Below are 18726 nucleotides of genomic sequence, written 5' to 3'. Positions count from 1 at the left end.
TTAAAGGAAGCCTCCTAGTCTGGCTGAGTGTGGCTCAGCTGTTAAGCATCCACCTGGGATCCAGGAGATCGAGGTTCGATTCTCGGTCAGGGCACATGCCCAGGTTGCAGGCTTGATCCCCAGTGGGGGGCATGTAGGAGGCAGCCGATCAATGATTCTCTCTCATCATTGATGTTTCTTTCCCTCTCCCTTCCTCTCTCTGAAATCAATAAAGATATATATATATATATATATATATATATATATATGGAAGCCTCCTAGACAGGTTCTTCCAGCCCAGCACTGGCCTGTCTGATATGAATGCCACCGTCATCGTACATTGCTCCCAATCATGGCTAGGGTGTCTTTTTAAAAAAAAATCTTTATTGTTGAGAGTATTTCAGATGTCCCCCATTTCCCCCCCATTGTCCCCCTCCACCCAGTTCCAGCCAAGGCCTTCACCACATTATTGTCTCCGTCCATGGATTATGCATATATACATATAAGTTCTTTGGTTATTCTCTGCCTCCCCCTTCTCTCTGAGGTCTGTCAGTCTGTGCCATGCTTCCATGCCTCTGGACCTATTTTGTTTGTCAGTTTATTTTGTTCATTAGGTTCCACACATAAGTGAGATCATGTGATGTTTGTCTTTTTCTGCCTGGCTTATTTTGCTTAGCATAATACTCTCCAGGTCCCTCCATGCTGTCTCAAAGGGTAAGAGATCCTTCTTTTTCACAGCTGCATAGTATTCCGTGGCATAAATGTGCCACAGCTTTTTTATCCACTCATCTCCTGATGGTCACTTGGGCTGTTTCCAGATCTTAGCTATTGTAAATAGCACTACTATGAACATAGGGGTGCACATAGTCTTTCTGATTGGTGTTTTGGGATTCTCAGGATAAATTCCTAGAAGTGGGATCACTGGGTCAAATGGCAGTTCAATTTTTAATTTTTTGAGGAAACCCCATACTGTTTTCCATAGTGGCTGCACTAGTCTGCATTCCCACCAGCACAAAGGTCTGCTCTTGCTTCCAACACCCATGTCTTTCCATTTGGCTGAGGTCACCCCCTCCTCAGCCTTTTCATTTATTAATTTAATTAAATATTTTCATTGAAGGCCTACCCTGTGTCAGACTCAGCCAACCCTATGAGGTTGTTACTGTTTATTATGTCCATTTAACAGATGGGGGACTGATGCATGAAGGGCTGTCAGTTGTCTAAGCTTCCGTAACAAGTCTGGATTCCCAGGCTTCCGAGTCTTGGTGGATAACCAGGAGGCCAGGAATAAAACAAGAGTCCTGCCTTCAGGATGCTTACCGTGGTTGGAAAAAAGCAAGTCAAGGATATCAGTGCTCTGAGCCTGTGTGAGGGCATCGGGAGGAAGAGTTTGTTTGGGGGGGGGAGCCATTCTGCTCCCCTCTTCAAAGCCTTGTCCACCTCATCCCAACAGTGTCCAGAGGGAGGCTCTGGTCCCCACCTCTAAAGCTCCGTTTGGTGGGGTGAGGAGCTTGCCTTACAGGGAGCAGTCCAAAAAGTTTCCAGCCTCTCCCTCCATCCTGGAGGCGCACGGCGGGGAGAGGCGTCTTTGCCGCTGGCTTCGCTGAGGCCGCCAGCTGGAGGGGTTCACAGTGTCCTCCCCACGGGCCCAGAGCCGCCCCATCTGGGCCTCTTCACCCTGCGCCGAGCGGAGGGAGGCTGCGAAAGGGGGGGGGGGGGACATAAAGGGGTGAAGGGACGGGAGGAAGGAGGCTGAAGAATCTGGATGAGTGGGGACTCCCGGAGGGCGGGAGGAGAGGGGGGCCAAAGTGTTCCTAGGCTGTCAGCCCCAAACTTTTCCCTTGGGCGGGGTTGGAAGGTGGGCGAGGACAGGTAACTTCTCTCCCCTAACCCCTCCCCGCGCGTCCTTCACGCCGGGACCCCTTCCCATCCCGGGAGGCCAGGTCACCCCTCGGCGGCTCCGAGTGGCAAGGGGCGCCCCTACCCCACACACGACCCCACCCCACCCCTACCCCCGCGTCGGACGGTGCCTCCCTGAGAGCTCCTGCCCCTACGGCTCTGGGCCGGACCCCACGCGACCCCCGCAGCCCGAGTCCAAGGCCCGCCCCCTCGGGGCGGATGTGGGAGGCGGGGGGCGGGGGCGCGGGCGGGGATCCCGGAGCTGGGGGCGGCTGAGGGGGCCGCTGCCCGGGGGTCTGGGGGCGGCGCGGGGGAGGGTGCGGGTCCTGCAGCCCGGGAGGGGCGAGCGGGCGGCCCGTCGGCGAGCTGGGCAATAGGAAACGGTTTATTAGGAGGGAGTGGTGGAGCCGGGGCCAAGCAGGAAGACGCTGGAATAAGAAACATTTTTGCTCCAGGCCCTTTCCCAGTCCCGGGAGGCCGCGGCGCCAGCAGCGCAGAGCGAGCCCCTCCCCGGCCCCAGCGCCCGGGCCTCCTCCGGCCGCGCCCAGACCCCGGCTGCCACCCGGAGCGCGCGGTGCGACCGCGGCCGCCGCCACGCCTGTGCCCGCCGCCCGCCAGCCCCACAGGTGAGAGGTCCGCGGGCGGGGCAGGGTGGTGGGGGGCGGCCTGGCCCCACCCCGAGTGGCCCCTCTTTTGGGGCAGATCCCAGAGAGCCCCTCGGAGAGGTCGCCGAGGGTCAGTCCCGGCGCAGCAGGCGCACAAGCTGTCGCTCACCCGCCCGCGCGCCTCCCGCGCCCGCCTGAGCCCGCGAGGGGGTCGGCCTGTGCCCGGCTGGGAGTCAGTGCCCTGCTTCCGGGGCCAGTCACTGCACTTCTCTGCTCTCCTCTTCTGATCCACGTAAAACGAGCAGGATTCCTGCCCCGCTTTACTCACAGAACCGTCACAGGTCCCTCCAGGCGGCGGCTTGACCTGGACCGAGGGTCCATCAAACACGTTTCCAGCCTCCCCTTGACGGCCCGCTTTCCCAGCCCAGCCCTCGCAGCTCTTGCTTAAGGAACCTGACACTGTTACTCCAGCCCACACAGCTCACCTCTATCCCTGTATGGTCAGATCACCCCTGTGCCATGGCCTTCCTTCAGGACCCAAGCCGGAGGCACCAGTCTCCCTGCAGGAGGGAGCCCCAGGTTTCCAGTCCACCCCAGAGGCCAGTGCTGTTGAGCCCCCCCCCCTTTTCTTCTCCAAGGTCAGGGCCATAGTGGGCAGCAGCTCTCACTCCCTAGTTGTGGGCAGCGTCTGGCTGAGTGAGGTCTCTCTAATCCCTCACTGCCCCATTTGTTCTAGTACCTGTCTTTCCATCTCATTGGGTGGTTAAAGGTAGCGACCATTTATTGAGTACTTACTATGTAGACACATATTTTTCTCATGTAATCTCTGCCACAACTTAGCAGAAGGGTTATTATACGCATCCTACAGAAGGATGAGCAGATTCAGGCTTGAATCACTTGTCCAAAACTCCATGGATGGTATAAGTGGATGGCTGGGTTTTTGCTAACATTTGTTAAGTGCCTACTATGTACCACTTAGTACTCTGCTAAATAATTTTACTACATTATACCTATGAAATGAGCGCTATTATTACTCTCATTTTACACAGGGAAGCCTAAACCTCAGAAAGTTTAAGTCACTTGTTCCCAATTTCATCACTGTAAGTGGCAGTGGCAGGATTTGAACCCAAGTCTACACGAGCCAGAGCCCACATCCTGACCTCTGTGCTGTACTGTGCTGCTTCTGTGTTCTGTGTGAGACCCTAAAATGCAGGCGTGGTGCTATATCACACTGCTGTTAAGGGTTAATGAAGTGAGGCAGATAAAGCTCTTCGTGTCTGGTAAGGGACAGCCTGGTAGGAGCAGGTCACCTCTGCTGCTTGGGTGAGACCTGCCGATGAGCAGAGCGAGGCGCTTCACTGCTGTGCTGAGCCACTGCTGCTAATCGGCGCAGGTTTTATCAATCTCTCAGGTGTGATGGGGAGGAAGATTGACAACACCCTCCAAGCACACCCCTACTGTGGTTCTCCCACCTGTGACTAAGCCTACAGCTAACAGATGATTTCTGACTCCCCATTTAAACAAACCCACATCAGGCACCTGTTGATGACAACAGCAGCGGGCAATCTGTTAATGTTGGGGAGACCCACTCACTCTTTTTCCTCCATTGTGGGGCTCATCCAACACCAAACAATTGGAGGAATAAAGTGACCAAGGAAGGATTTATGATCAGTAATTTAAGTTGATCAAGACACACATGGTGATTATGGGCAACAATCTTAAACACCCTGCTGACCAGCTATTTCGAGCCCGAACTTGCCCGTGCAGCTGGCTACTTTGGTCAGCAAGGTGTTTAAAATTACTTAAATTATTGTAAGTGCAGATATGAGTTATCTCGTGTCCGGTCAGCAATGTTCGGACACAGAAATATGGGAGTGTACTCGTGACCGGTCAGCAAGGTGTGTAACATCCCTGAGCCTCAGTTTCCCCATTGGACTGTTGTGTGGATTAAATGAGATCAACTGTTAAAGTTCAGTACCTAGCACATAAGTAGCACTCAGAGAAGGTTAACTCTTTATTACTAAGGATTTCACAGTGGTAAGTTAATGTTTGATATTAGTTAAGCATTTGTGATTTCTGGCCAACAACAGTGATGCTTCTGTCATCAGGAGAGCTTTCATGAAGTTTTGCTTAGAAAAGAAAGGGTACCGTCAGTCCCCAGGAGTCAATTTGTGCTAGAGTCAGGTAGCAGACAAATCCCACAGGGTCAGCGCTGAGTTTGGACTGGTCAGGACTCAGCACCCTCCTGTACTTAACCTTTCACTGGACAAAGTTAGAAATTAGACAGTCACAATTTTACCCCACCACATTCACAGGTTAAACCAGTAGTGGGTCTTTAAATGCTGCCAGGCTCCCCCTGTAGCGTTCCTGGGCCTGGGAGGCTTGAGGTGGATGTTCAGAGCAAAGCCCCCCACCCACCCTCCCTCCACAGTGTTTCCAAGACCCTGACTGTCATGTTTCACTTGCGTGTTCCTTCTCCTCGAATAAAGGGGGAGGTCCCTGGATGGGAGTGAGGGTTCTTTCCTCTGCACCCCACTCCCACTCACCCAGCAGGTCCTGTGGAATGAAAACATGGGACCAGTCTTAATGTCGTGTAGGACATTATGTACTCACTGATCAGAATTACCTGAGGAACTTTTTCATCTATTATTATTATTATTATTATTATTATTATTATTTTTAATCGTCACTCAACAATATTTCCCCCCTATTGCTTTTCAGAGAGAGTGAAAGGAGAGAGAGAAACATCGATGTGAGAAAGACACATTGATTGGCTGTCTCCTGCATGTGCCCTGACCACCGGGGCCGAGGATTGGCCTGCAACTGAGGCACGTGTCCTCAGCCAAAATTGAATCCGGGACCCTTCAGCCTGGGGGCCAAAGTTCTAACCACTGAGCCAAACTGGGTAGGGTGGGAACTTTTTAAAAATGCATGTTTCTTGCCCTGGCTGGGTGGTTTAGTTGGCTGGAGCATTGTCTCATATACACAAAAAGGTTGTGGGTTTGATTCCTGGTCAGGGCACATACCTAGGTTGCGGGTTTGATTCCTGGTAGGGGCGCATATGGGAGGGAAACAATCAATGTTTCTCTCTCTCTTTCCCTTCCTCTCCCTCTAAAATCAACAAAAACATATCCTTGGATGAGCATTAAAAAAAATAAAAATAAGAACAAAAATGCATGTTTCTTGCTGGTCCCAGATTCTGACCAAATCAGAATCTGGAGTGGGGGCGAGACCAAAGAATGTGCATTTCTAAGCAAGTCCTTCAGGCGATCCTGATGCATAATAGAGTAGGTGAGAGGGTGCACTGGGCATGGCCAGAGACGCAGAGCATGGGTAGAGGATCTTAGGAGGATGCCAGATTCATCTTCATTGTTTTCCACTTTTTCCTTCCTGCCTCATACCCTTTCCTTAGCTGCTTTCTGGGCAAGCAAAGGCTACTGCCAAGGATGGCTTCCTGCCTATACCCCAGTAGAAAAATTCAGCTTGTCTGGGGCTCCCTCTTCAGTCCCACTGCAGAGTGCTTACTGGAGTCCTCACTGCCTGCCAGGAGGGGCAAGAGGCAGGAGGTCAGGCAGAGGCTGGGGACACAGCTGCAGCGGCCCAGGGCTCCATTTCCTCCCCCAGCTCTGGGCCTCTGGGGCAGAGGAAGCCCAGGCAGGAAGGCCAGAGCTGCCACCAGCCAGAAAGGCATACAAAGCTCCCCCCTCCCAGCCATCCTGCCGCCCCCCCCCCCCCCCAGCCTTAGCATCATATATCTTAATTTGGAACCATTCTTAGACTATGGGCCTTCTTCACCCTAGGTGGCCATCTGCCCAGCCCTACCAGCCTCACCATATGATACCAGAAGACACTCCCCTCCCTCATGTTAGGTGCTCCTATCTGGGGACCCAGTCCCCAGGCAAATGCCTGCATATTTCACACCTTTCAGAAAGTCCTTCTTACTGTCTGATCTCAGTCCTTCTTGCTGCAGCCCCAGCCCTTATCTTCTTTGTTCTAAACCTTTGATAAATGAAGAAAGGGGAAACTTCTGAAGCACTAGTTGGTTTGGGACCAGGTTTGGGGACTGTCACAGACCAGAATTACTCCCCGTAACACTCTCCATCCAACTTCTGGAAAAGTTCAACCTTAGCCAGCCATGGAAGGTAAAACATTCAGTGTCTAAGTGTGTTTCACTTCCCTTCCCACACCATTGGCCCTGCCCCCCACTCTTTCCCAGGACAGCAAGGAAAGAGAAGGGGGCCGGGGAATGGCACAGAGAGGGCTTCTTATACTCTGGTGGGGTTGCAGAGAGGTTCCTTTCACCTAGGATGAGCCAGCACTGTGGGAGGTTTGTATGTTGCTACAGCCCTGAGAGCTCAGATGCTGGCTGCCACCCTGGATTGGGAGACAGAGAGGAAAGAGCACTGGACCGGGAGTCTGGACACCTGGGTTGTACTCCTGGTACTGCCACTGAACCCTGACTGGACTTGGACAAGTCTCCTCCCCTGTCTGAACCTTAATCCTGTCTTCTCTAAAATAAAGAGCTGGGCTTTGTGATTCACAAGGTGTCCCCCTAGGATTTGGTCATGGTGGTGTTCCAGCCCCAGGAGGCTCTCCAGACCCTGTACCTGCCCCAGCCTGCCCTGAGAATATGCCCTAAACTCCATGCTGTGCGTGACTCCTGCCTTTTCTATCCAGACCCCAATCTAAACAATCTTGATTCCTGTTCCCAGCTTGGCGGGACCCTGAATGGCAGGAAGTGAAGACAGGAGCCTGTTTATGTTTGAGGCAGCCAGGGCTGGGGGGGGGGGGCACTGGGAAACGGGTGGGCTGGGGGGAGGCTAAAAAGGGGTGGGCAAGAGGCAGAGGACAGAAGGGGGTGCTGCTGAAGAGATGGTCCTTCCACCTCAGCCCCAAGCCCTCTGTGCCTTCCAGATGTAGCTCAGCAGCAGGGTTGTGGGGCTGGGAGTCCCCCAAGTTCTCAGTCATTTAAACATGGCTCCCCACCCTTTACCCCTAACAGGATGGTTTCCATGGGGAAGTGAACCAGGACTTCCCCTGCAGGCCCCACCCCAAAGTCAGGCGCAGTGGAGTAGGGAGGAGGCCTCTCTGCCCCCCCAAAACACTCCCAGTGATTTCCTCTGGTGGGAGGGACCCATGGTCAGTGGCTGAAAACACTGAGGGGATCACATTTCACAGATCTTACTGCACCCCCTGTCCTCCTCTATCCAAGACCATGACCTTGGACCCCCCCAGGAGAGGCCTTCTGATGTTGCTGATGGCTTTAAACCTGACCCAGGGTGAGTACTGTAGGGAACAGGGGCCTGAATGGAGAAAGGGCTGTCTGGGCTCAGCTCTTCCTGGGGCTGTTTGAGGGGTTGGAGAGAGGGGCTTTGGAGCTTGGCTGGAGGGCAGGAGACAGGCCACCCCAACCCTCTTTTGCTATTCTCTTGATCCCAACCTTCAGGCCGGTGTTCTGCCAGATTCCAGGGTGGGAACCTCTATGTGGGGGGTGCAGAGAGTGGGGATGTTAGCAGGGAGGGTCGGGAGGGCCCTCAGGGTTGGGGCTGGGGCCCAGGCTGGGACTGGAACTGGGAAAGGAGGTCCTAGGATTAGGGAAGGGACAGAGTCCTAGTTCTCATAGTCTCAGCTGCCCCTTGGTGGGGAGTAAGGCTCTGGAAGGAAGGATAATCTGAGGGTGGAACTAAAGGACCAAGGCCTCAAGGGGTTTGTCTGAAAGGTCAGAAGGGAGAGGGCAGCGGGTGTTGGGCTCAGCCTGGGGATTTGGGCCCAGAGTGACTGAGCTCCTGCTGTGTCTCCCAGGCAACCCTGTGAAGCCCTCTCGGGGTCCGAAGGTGAACTGCACATGTGAGAGCCCACATTGCAAGGGGCCTACCTGCCTGGGGACCTGGTGTACTGTAGTGCTGGTGCAGGAAGAGGGCAGGCACCCCCAGGAACATCGGGGCTGTGGGAACTTGCACCCAGAACTCTGCTGGTCACGCCCCACTGATTTCGTCAATCACTACTGCTGCTACAGTTCCCTCTGCAACCACAACGTGTCCCTGGTGCTAAAGGGTATGTCCAGCTGCCTCAGCAACCCTCCCCACCTTCTCAGACCCTGCCCTCTCATCCTACATTCCTTTCATGATCTGGCCAGGAGGGTGGGGGAGGCAGGACCCTGGGATCTAATGGCAGAGTGGCAAGGTGTGGGAGGGGAAATGGCCTGGTGGAAGCTGGGTCTCAGTGTCCTCCCTCTGGCAGCCAACCCAACTCCGGAGCAGCCGCAAGTAGATAGCCAGCTGCCTCTGATCCTGGGCCCTGTGCTGGCCGTGCTGGCCCTGGTGGTCCTGGGTGCCCTGGGCCTGTGGCATGTCCGGCGGAGGCAGGAGAAACATCAGGGCCTGCACAGCGAGCTGGGCGAATCCAGACTCATCCTGAAGGCATCCGAGCAGGGGGACAGCATGTTGGGGGTACGAGCATGGGAAACTTGGGATGCAGAGTGGGGGGAGGGATAGACAGAAGCCACAGAATCAGAGGGGATGCAGAGTGACAGGTAGCCGAGAAAGGCACAATCACAGACACTCAGATGCCAGTGGGTGGGGGGCTGGGTGAGTGAGGAGCATGCAGAGACACAGTAGCAGGGGCCAGGGTGAGGAGAGAGGAGCATGCAGAGACACAGTAGCAGGGGCCAGGGTGAGGGACAGCTTCTCAGTGGCCTCTCGCTACTTCCAGGACCTCCTGGACAGTGACTGCACAACAGGCAGTGGCTCTGGGCTCCCCTTTCTGGTGCAGAGGACAGTGGCACGGCAGGTCGCCCTGGTGGAGTGTGTGGGTGAGCAGTGGGTGAGCCTGGGGGATGGGGACCAAGGGCTCCCATGAGCTTGGAGGGGTGAGAGAGCTCTTAGCCTCTGGAGTCACAGATGGGGCCAAGCCTTGCCCAGGAACTCTGCTGGGCAAGAAGTGGGTTGGAGATGGGTCAGGGCTAGATCCTTTTGCAGAGCCAGTATGGAACAAGAGGTGGGTGGGGGTGTCCTGCCAGCTGGGCTTGGTTCTGGATTAAGTTAAACATAAGTGTCAAAGATTCTGCAGATGGCCAGGGTAGCATCAAGATGGTGGGCTCTTCTGGGGACTACTGTGTCCAGGGGCTTGTGTGACTTTCTCCCTCCCCTCTGGCCTTTGGATCAGGAAAGGGCCGCTATGGTGAGGTGTGGAGAGGCCTGTGGCATGGTGAAAGTGTGGCGGTCAAGATATTCTCCTCGAGGGATGAGCAGTCCTGGTTCCGGGAGACTGAGATCTACAACACAGTGCTGCTCAGACATGACAACATCCTAGGCAAGCTGGGGGGTGGGGGGAGAGGGGTATGCCAGGCCTGGGGCTGTCATCCCCCTGCACTCAAGGCTGGAGTCCCCAGCCTCTGGACGCTGACCCAACCCTGAAGTACTCCCAGTGCATTCTCAGCCCCAGCCTCTGGCTCCGGCTTCCTCTCTGACCGAGGCAGAGCAGCCTCCAGCCCAGCCCCCGGTCTGCGCTGACCCACTCCATCCTGGGCCTCCAGTCCCAGCCCTGACCCTGACCAGCCCAGACTCCCTCGTTTCTAAACCCTTGGCTGAGCCACCTGACCCTCTGCCCCATAGGCTTTATTGCCTCGGACATGACCTCCCGCAACTCGAGCACGCAGCTGTGGCTCATCACGCACTACCACGAGCATGGTTCGCTCTACGATTTCCTGCAGAGGCAGACGCTGGAGCCCCAGCTGGCCCTGAGGCTGGCTGTGTCCGCCGCCTGCGGCCTGGCGCACCTGCACGTGGAGATCTTCGGCACTCAGGGCAAACCCGCCATCGCCCACCGCGACCTCAAGAGCCGCAACGTGCTGGTCAAGAGCAACCTGCAGTGTTGCATCGCGGACCTGGGTGAGCCTGGTGGGGTAGGAGCGGGCCCTTCACGGAGGGTGGGCGGAATGAGGTGGGTGAGTAAGGTGGGCCCTTCCAAGGGGCTCGCAGTTCGCATGAGCCCTCCCTGTCCACCTGGCTCCGCATTCGCCTGTGTGTGTGCGTGTGTGCGTGTGTGTGTGCGTGTGTGTGCATGTGTGTGTGTGCATGCCTGGTGACGACGATGCTGATTGGCGCTTTAAAGCTGAAAGAGATGTTTGTTGTCTCATTTCCCATCCACAAGAGCCCCACAAGTTGCCTAACGCTCTTTTTAAGCTAAACTCCTTCCACCACACCACCCTTGGGCTCCAGGAGCTGGGAGGAAGGGGCAGGGAGCCAGGAACCTGGGTTATCATCCTGGCTTCACTGACTACATCCCTCCTGCTCACGGAGCCTTGGGGTTCTGCTCTGTGAAATGGGTAATAATACCTGCCTTGCCCATTCACATCTCCCTGGGTAGCATCCAGAGAACGCTACACAAGCCGAGCAAAGTGGGGTCAGTTGTTCTCCCAGCACACCTCAGGGCAGGTCTCCGTTTGCCTGCCCTTCTGTGTCCCACCTTCAACCCCACCTTTCCCCCTGGACCCTAGCCTCTGGGGCCACCCTGTCTGTGGGCTCAGGTGAGCAGCAGAAGTGACAGCCCTGGTACCCACAGGCCTGGCTGTGATACACTCGCAGGGTAACGACTATCTGGACATCGGCAACAACCCTCGAGTGGGCACCAAGCGGTACATGGCCCCCGAGGTGCTGGATGAGCAGATCCGCACTGATTGCTTCGAGTCCTACAAGTGGACGGACATCTGGGCCTTTGGCCTGGTGCTGTGGGAGATCACCCGCCGGACCATTGTCAATGGTGAGGGCTCACCCTGCACAGGGTGAGGAAAGGGGAATGGGGCAAGTGGATAGACAGGCAGGGGATGGAGGCTTCGTGCCTTGGCCGGTGCCTGTGGCCTAAGGGCCTTGTGGACAGACTGCCTGTATTCCATTCATTGCTACTCACCAACTGGTTCAGCTGAGCAACCTTTTAAGGTTCATCTGAGTCTGTGAGTCTGTGATTCTGGCTGTGAAATCTTGGGTAAGCGATAATAACAGAAATATTAATAGCAGCTAACATTTATTGAGCTTAAATATGTGCCAGATGCCATGTGATATGTATTGTCTTATCTAATCGTCCGGTGTTGGCAGAAATTTGGTATTGCTTAGTAGTTAAGAGCAAGGGTGGGAATCAGATTGACTGGGTTCAATTCCTGATTTTGCCACTGACTGTGGGCATGTTGCTTAACTTCTCTGTGCTCAGTTTCCTCATTTGTAAAGTGGGAATAAAAATAGTTTCTAACTGTTGAGATAATTCAAATGAAGTATTTAGGACAGTATCTGGAGCTGTTCTGGAGCTCAGTAAATATTAGTGGCAATTATTGTTGTCATAATGAATCCCTGACACAGTATCATCCCCATTTTACAGATGAGGGGACTGAGGCACAGAATTACAGCTGGCTAGATGCAGCACCAGGGTCTGAAACCAGGCAATCTGACTCTGAGCCAGTGCTCTGCATCACTGTGCTACTTAAACCTCTCTGGTACTTGGTTTCCATGACCACAAAAATGTGGGATACAATAGTGCCTGTACTGCCTGCTTACTGCTTCCTCATTGTCGCTGTGAGTGCCACAAGGGACTTAGATTTAGAGTGTCTTGGAGCAGGCAGAGGGACCTCATTCCTGCTGGCACCATACAGTGGGCAGCCCAGCACCTTCCCAGTCCTGGGGTGGATGGATGATGGGTGGTATCTGGACTGGGTGAGGAAGCTTGTCAGTGTTTGTGGAGGCTGCCCATGGGGTGGGGCTGCCAGGAGTCCTGACAGTTTGGAGATAACCCTCAGGATATGACTGGAGCTCTGTTCTTTGGGGAGAAGGACATTCTCATTTCCTGAGCATCTATGAGGAGCCAGCTCCATGCCAGGCTTCATTTGCTCTCAGCAGTCACTGATGGGTGGAGGCCGACGTGTAACCAGTCCCTCTGGAGGCTCAAGGGTCTCAGGTTCCTGCCCCTTCAGTCATGAGCTTTCAGAGTCAGCTGTAGAGGCTGGGGTCAGGGAAGGGGGCACCTTGAAGGAGCAGAGGTCCCTTGGACCAGGCTGCAGGCGGGAAAGGAAGGCTGGACCAGCCAGGGCTGAGGGGAAGGCTGACTGCAGGCTCCTGGGGCGGAGGGAAGCTCTGTCAGCCCCACACAGATTCGTGGTGCATTATAAACACTGTAATCTGGTGTCAGCCCCGGCACTGATTAAAGGCCCATTAGACACGCTCAGGCCTCTGTGCAGCACTGATTAGGGCGCGAGCGGCACAGGGGCTGGCCTGGAAGCCAGCCATGGGGAGAACAGCTGGCGCAGGCTCTCCCGGGGTTGTGGCTGTGTGGCCCTGGACCACAGCCTCTGCCTGGGAAGCGGGATGGGGCATGGGGCACTTTTTCCTAGTCTGGGCTCTCCTGACTGAGCTGTCTGCAGCTCCACAGGCATCATTTTCAGAAAGTCCTGCTAAGGATTGTGCACTTGATTTAAGGAGGGGACGGGTGCTGCTGGCTGAGGGGGTTGACAGAGCCCTGTGCCATCCCTAAGAGGGGCTGGATGTTATTTGGACTTGAGTAAAAATTTCCTTCTTTTAAAGAGGCATTTTCTCTACCTACTCCTGGTTCCACATCCTCACCCAGCAGTCAACCAACTACCCTCCCTTAAGTGTAGCTTGGAGGTCAAGAGCATGGCCTTTGGTTAGATTTTCTGGGCTTAAATCCTAGCTCTGTCACTTATTACCTGTGCTTTTAGATAAGCTCATTTACCTCTCTGGCCTTAATTTCATTGCTTATAGAGTGGAGCTCATAATATTGCTTACTTCATAGTGTTATTGTGAGGATTTAATGCAATGCAGTTAGGACAGTGCCTGGCACATAGTAACTACTCAGTAAACATGGGTATTATTGGGCATCTGTGCTAGTTGGGACCTGAGAGCAGGACCCTCGCCCTGGGTGGAAAGCAACTGTAGAAAGACTGGAACAAGATCTGGCCTAGGAATCTAACGAGATGCATTTAAGTCTTGGCTCTGCCATTACTAGCTGTGTAACCTCAACTCCTCTGAACAGTAGTTTCTTCATCTGTAAAATGCGAGTAATAATAGTACCCACCTCATAAGGTTATTGTAGAGACAGGATAATGCATATCAAGCATTTATAGCACAATGCCTGGCACGTGGTAAGTGTAAAATAAATGGTAGTAGTAATTATTATTTATAAATATATTTATAATATTATAGTGTCCCTCTCAAGGGTAGCATGGTCAGATAACGGGTATCTTGGCCCCTGGGACAGAGGGTGGTCAAGGCTCTCCTCTAGGTAGTATTGGTCCTTCTTGGGGTCCTGAGTGACTGTCGTGTTTACGCTCCATTCCCAGGCATTGTGGAGGACTATAAGCCACCCTTCTATGATGTGGTTCCCAATGATCCCAGCTTTGAGGACATGAAGAAGGTGGTGTGTGTTGACCAGCAGACCCCCACCATCCACAACAGGCTGGCTGCAGACCCGGTGAGGCCCCTGCGGGGGCTGGGATGACACAGGGGGTGGGGGTGGCTCACAGCTGGATAGATTCTGGGGGATAGATTCCAGGGTGAACTCCCTGGCTACACCCCCCCCCCATACCCCTGGCCTGTGGGCCCTCGGGTACCCTCTAGTTATTCTGGGATTTTTCAGAACCCTTCACCTTGCTGGGAAAATCAGAGGTTCTCTGCTGCATTTCTTACTATGAAGTTTTTGTTGTTTGTTTTGCTTCTTTTTTCAAAACACTCCACATACTTTTACAAGACACATACTCACATGTTTATAAACACATATAAGCATGCACATGATTCTACTTAAATGTGCACCACAGATACATACACATGCATATATGTGCCAGGCTGTTGACCCTGTAAAGACAAAGAACATGTCTCCTTTGCAACCCTTATTACCCTGGCACAAAACTGGTGCTCAATGAATGTTTATTAAAAGAATGAATAAATGTACACATATATCTACATATAGGTGTACATAGACACATAGGTGTATATTTTTATACAACATACGTATCCACAAAAAGCCACACATGCATTCATATGGACACACACATACAATCCCTCTTACGAACCAGCTTGAGGTGGGGCTGGCTCACTCTGGGGCCACCGAGCTTCCTGGGATGGGTTCCTCCCTGGACACGTGCATTTTGGGGCAGTGCCACCACCCATTCTTCCAGTGTTCACCGAGCCCAGCCAGGGTTGGTGGAGGGCTGGGAGACACTGCTTTCTGCACTGGGGTCTGGTTGCTGATGGGGATGCGGGAGCCCCAAGGCTTGCATATCTCCCCTTTCTTGGATCTTAGTGGAGGTGGGGGTGGGGTAAGGTGCTCCACAGACACTACTTACCATGGGGGACCTGAGTGCTCCTGAAGATCTGAATTACATCTCTCTTTCTTTCCTGCCTGCCTTTCTCCATACGCCTTCTCACTCCACTCTCTTCCTCTTCCATTTTTTATTTCACCTTTTTCATCCCTGCCTGGACCCCCTATTTCCCTCTTACTACTTCTGTCTTTCCTTCCCCCATCCTTCTCAATACTCTCATCTCCCCTCTTCTTGTGCTTTCTGCCCTGCTTGTGTTTCTCCCCATTTCTGGGCCATTCTCCCTGCCCCCTCCTTTCCATCTTCCCTGACCCATGTCTCTGCTTTTCTCTGCCTTTCTCTCCCTCCCCTCAGGTCCTCTCAGGCGTGGCTCAGGTGATTCGAGAGTGCTGGTACCCCAACCCCTCTGCCCGCCTCACTGCCCTGCGGATCAAGAAGACACTACAGAAACTCAGCCACAGTTTTGAGAAGCCCAAAGTGATTGACTAGCCATGGGCCTGACACCTCACTTCCCTCAGCCTGCAGTGTGCGGGGGAGTGGGGGTGGGTGGGCAGTGAAGGGTGGTCCATCTGAGTGGAGAAAGTGTGTGTGCTGGAAGGGGTGTGCTCCTCTAGGGGCAGCTGTGCCTGCCTAGCTCTGCCCCCAGCCCATCCAGCCAAAAATACAGCTGGGCTGAAACCCGATCTCCCCACTGTCTGGCCTGCTCAGAGCAGCAGGCTCCCTGACGCCTGGCTCTGTCCCCACCACCGTGCCCTGGGCACGCCCCCTACCACCCCAGGACAGAATGCAGAGGAGGCCCCAGAGGCAGGATGGCCAAGCCAGGGAATCCCAGTCTCCTGGGCATAGAGCCTGGGCCTGCACTTTACCCCCTGCCCTCAGCCAACCCCACTGCCCCACCAGAGCTGCTACTGTGGCACAGGGCCCTGTCCAGCCTTCAGTAGACACCCTGTCCTGCCAGGCCTTAGCCTCTGGCCCAAGCCCCAGATACCTAGGACCCATGAGTTTCTCTCTGTGGATTTGTATCTTAGCTCCATGGCGCCTTGAGCCTCTGTCTCCTGGATAAGACCACTGCTAGGTGATTACAAGCTGCCTGAGAGAGCTGGGGCCTATCCTGGGCCCCTCCTCTACCCCCATCCTAGCTGACTTATTAGGGAATTAAAACCAAGGAGCCCTGCTGCAGGTGTGGCAGGGCCATAGGCCATTGGAGAAGTGGTAGGCCAGATGGGTAAGGCCCAGGACTTTCAGAATTACTGAGAGGACATGGAGGCCAAGCATGGCTGGGGAAGGGCTCAGCTGGGAGTCAGACACCCAGGCCCTGGTCCTGGATGCTCGCTAAGTGACCAGAATGAGGCCTTCACTGTCCTAGGATCTGTTTCTTCATCTGGGTGTTGAAAGAGCTGGTCCTCATGTCCTCTGAGGTTTTTTTCAGCTCTAATTTTCTTTGAAATGTCAGCCTGTTCAGAACTCAGTTCAGCCTTCTCCTCTGTATGCCCCAGCAGCCCCTGGCAATTTGCCTCAAGATGGGAATTTGAAAATAACTTTATCTGAGGCCAGGAGTATCTAAGACGCCTCCTAGTCTAATTCTACAGGCTCCAGTTCCTGCCAATGGCCATCCTTGGGCTCATACAGTCCCTGGCCTTTGGGCAGACAAGCCAGCCCTTGCCCCCTCTGTGGCTTTGCTTTCTCTACCCAGGGCTGAGAGGGACTGAGGCTGGCTTCCTGCAGGGCCTCCAAGGCTCAGAAGAAATCTGACTCCAGCCAATATGCCTCTAGCACCCCGCTCCTGTTCCCCGCTGCCCCCTGGCACAGACCCACACCCTTGGCCAGGCCCTGGAGAGTGTATGTCTAGAAAGAATCTGGTGGTTGTAGAGAAACACACAGGAAGTTCGGCATTTGGAAGCCAAGGGCATGTGTCCACATTCTGAGGAGGTTACCCTGAACCCTGGGCTGGGGTGGGGGTGGGGGTGCGGAGCCTGAGGGGTTGTGGGGGTGGGGCTCATGCTAGAGACAAGGACAACCCCAAGTTTGGGAAGACCTGACCTCACAGCCCTCAGCCCTTGGGGCTAGTGGAGAAGAACCCTCAGTTCTTCATAGGAGGTGAAGAAAACATCCTCCTCGGCTCCTGTTGTAAATGACCCAGAACAACCCCCTCAGGCCAGCTTCTTCCACGTCGCCTCCAGGGCATTTTCCCAGGCCTGTGTCCCAGCATTGTGCAAGGTCCCTGGGGGAGAACCAGGAAGTGAAACTGGGTGAAAACAGAAAGCTCAATGGGCCTGCTGGGTTCTCAGATCATCACCAGGCATCTTGCTTCATGTCTTCTTGTCACTGGAACCCACCCAGCCCAGGCATCAGTCCTTCCCTGAAAGATCTCTCTAATGAATTTGGGGGCCAAAAGGCTCTTTCTGAGACTCCACAGCCAGACACTGAAGGCAGCATCTCCCCAAAGCCTAAAAAATCCCTAAGAGGTGAGGTCTGAGGCAGGAGGTGTAGTGACAGGGGGAGGGTTGAGAAAAAGGGGGCCAGTGTTGGGAGAACAGCCAGTGGCCAGGAAGGGAGGGGGCACTGGTGAGCAGTGTAAGGCTTCTGCCTGTGGGCAGAAAGGTGGGCCAGGGTCAAAATGACAGTCTCTTACCTGGAGATACTCTTTGTGAGAGCACTTAGCTCGTGCCTAGCACATAGTAGGTCCTCAATAAAGCCATGGTTGAATCCTGAGCTGTTGAGTTTCCCTAAGCCAGTGCCTCTGCAGTGGCCCTGTCACAGAGGGAACCTGAGGGGATGGGGAAGGAGAAGGCCCCAGGGCATCATGCCTGGGCTTAGCCCTTAGCTGACAGCTCATAATTTGCTCAGGCCTCTGCTTAGACCCCGGCCCTTCAGCGCCCCAAATTTCTGTTCAGACCCTGAGCTGGGAGCAGGCTGCTCGGTGCCGGCCACATCGCCCTCTGCTGGCCAAAGAGCCGCCCAGCGGCCGCCGCCCTCGTGGCCCTGCGCGGGAACCACGGGCTTTCCCGGCGGAGAGCATCTCCTCGCCCCCAGGCGCCCGCGTGGGTGAGCTCCCCGGTGCTACTGTTTTGCAGGTACTGTCCCCTGAAAACCACACCTCGAAGGAGCTCTCCGTGTCCTCACTCAGAGGCGGCTTGGACCTGCCTGCCTGAATTCCCTGTTCTCAATTCCCTCTTCAAATGGGGTCCCCACCTTGCCTAGAGTATACAGAAAGGGTACCCCAATTCCTTTTACCACGGAGGTCCTCCCCTACTCCCTGCACTCGGCCTCGTGCCTGGAGCATGTGTACGTGGAGCCCAAACAGCAGCGCATGCCTTTGCCAGAACACCTCTCAGACAAGCTTTGGGGAAGTGAGGACATTCCTGGGACCCCACAAAGGCAGCCTTTCTCTTCCCCCTGTGCCTGCCAGATCCTGGTTCTTACATCCCCACTTGATGTCCACACTATGGTTGGAAAGCAGGCAGAAGGGCAGTAGGAAAACTGCAGAAAAGGAGTTACAAGAAGTCTGGCTGGGATCTGGGAAAGGAGAATTGGCTCACTGCCTTCCAGGGTTAGAAGAGTTCTCGGGAGGTCACGCTGTCCAGGGCCCTGTCTCCACATGGAGCTTCACAGAACCTGCCTGCCTCTGAAAGAAAGAAAATGCGTTGATTTCTTTGCAGCTTTGCCCTGCTTTCCCGGGAGTCCCAGGTTCCAATTTTCTCACCTCTACAAAGAGGGAGAGGTTCATCTGTGTGGACACTTGCTAAGGGATGAGTGCTAAGGGATAACATGCCCAAGTGGGGGTGAAGGTGGTCCCCGGGGCGTGAACTTTGATGTTGAAGAACACCCCCCCACCACCCGCCATGGGACCCAGGCCTCAAGGACAGATTTTTGTACCCTCCTAGTCACCATTCTCCCTCCGTCCTGCCTCACCTGCCTCACATCAGCCTT

At 54.5% G+C, this 18726-nt stretch overlaps 1 protein-coding gene across 1 annotated transcript; it reads left to right on the top strand.

The window, feature by feature from the left end:
* The first annotated feature begins 2427 nt into the window (after window positions 1-2427).
* On the top strand, window positions 2428-17423 carry ACVRL1 (activin A receptor like type 1). The gene is made up of 10 exons (XM_087814662.1): window positions 2428-2501; window positions 7659-7759; window positions 8283-8534; window positions 8721-8929; window positions 9192-9291; window positions 9645-9791; window positions 10094-10369; window positions 11043-11240; window positions 13822-13952; window positions 15151-17423. Exons 2-10 carry the CDS (start codon window positions 7696-7698, stop codon window positions 15283-15285), a joined length of 1512 nt encoding a protein of 503 aa, XP_087670788.1. The 5' UTR covers window positions 2428-2501; window positions 7659-7695; the 3' UTR covers window positions 15286-17423.
* The last annotated feature ends 1303 nt before the right edge of the window (window positions 17424-18726 follow it).

This window comes from Miniopterus natalensis, chromosome 2, assembly GCF_054644295.1.
Source record: "Miniopterus natalensis isolate mMinNat1 chromosome 2, mMinNat1.hap1, whole genome shotgun sequence".
NCBI classification, from domain to species: domain Eukaryota; kingdom Metazoa; phylum Chordata; class Mammalia; order Chiroptera; family Miniopteridae; genus Miniopterus; species Miniopterus natalensis.
This window is presented reverse-complemented; position numbering and strand designations above follow the sequence as displayed.

Bases quoted from the DNA above. Each gene is read 5' to 3' on its own strand.
- ACVRL1 (XM_087814662.1), top strand. From the start codon at position 7,696: ATGACCTTGGACCCCCCCAGGAGAGGCCTTCTGATGTTGCTGATGGCT. The intron at 8,535-8,720 runs GTATGTCCAGCT...TCCCTCTGGCAG, and splicing joins CGTGTCCCTGGTGCTAAAGG to CCAACCCAACTCCGGAGCAG. The intron at 10,370-11,042 runs GTGAGCCTGGTG...TGGTACCCACAG, and splicing joins GTGTTGCATCGCGGACCTGG to GCCTGGCTGTGATACACTCG.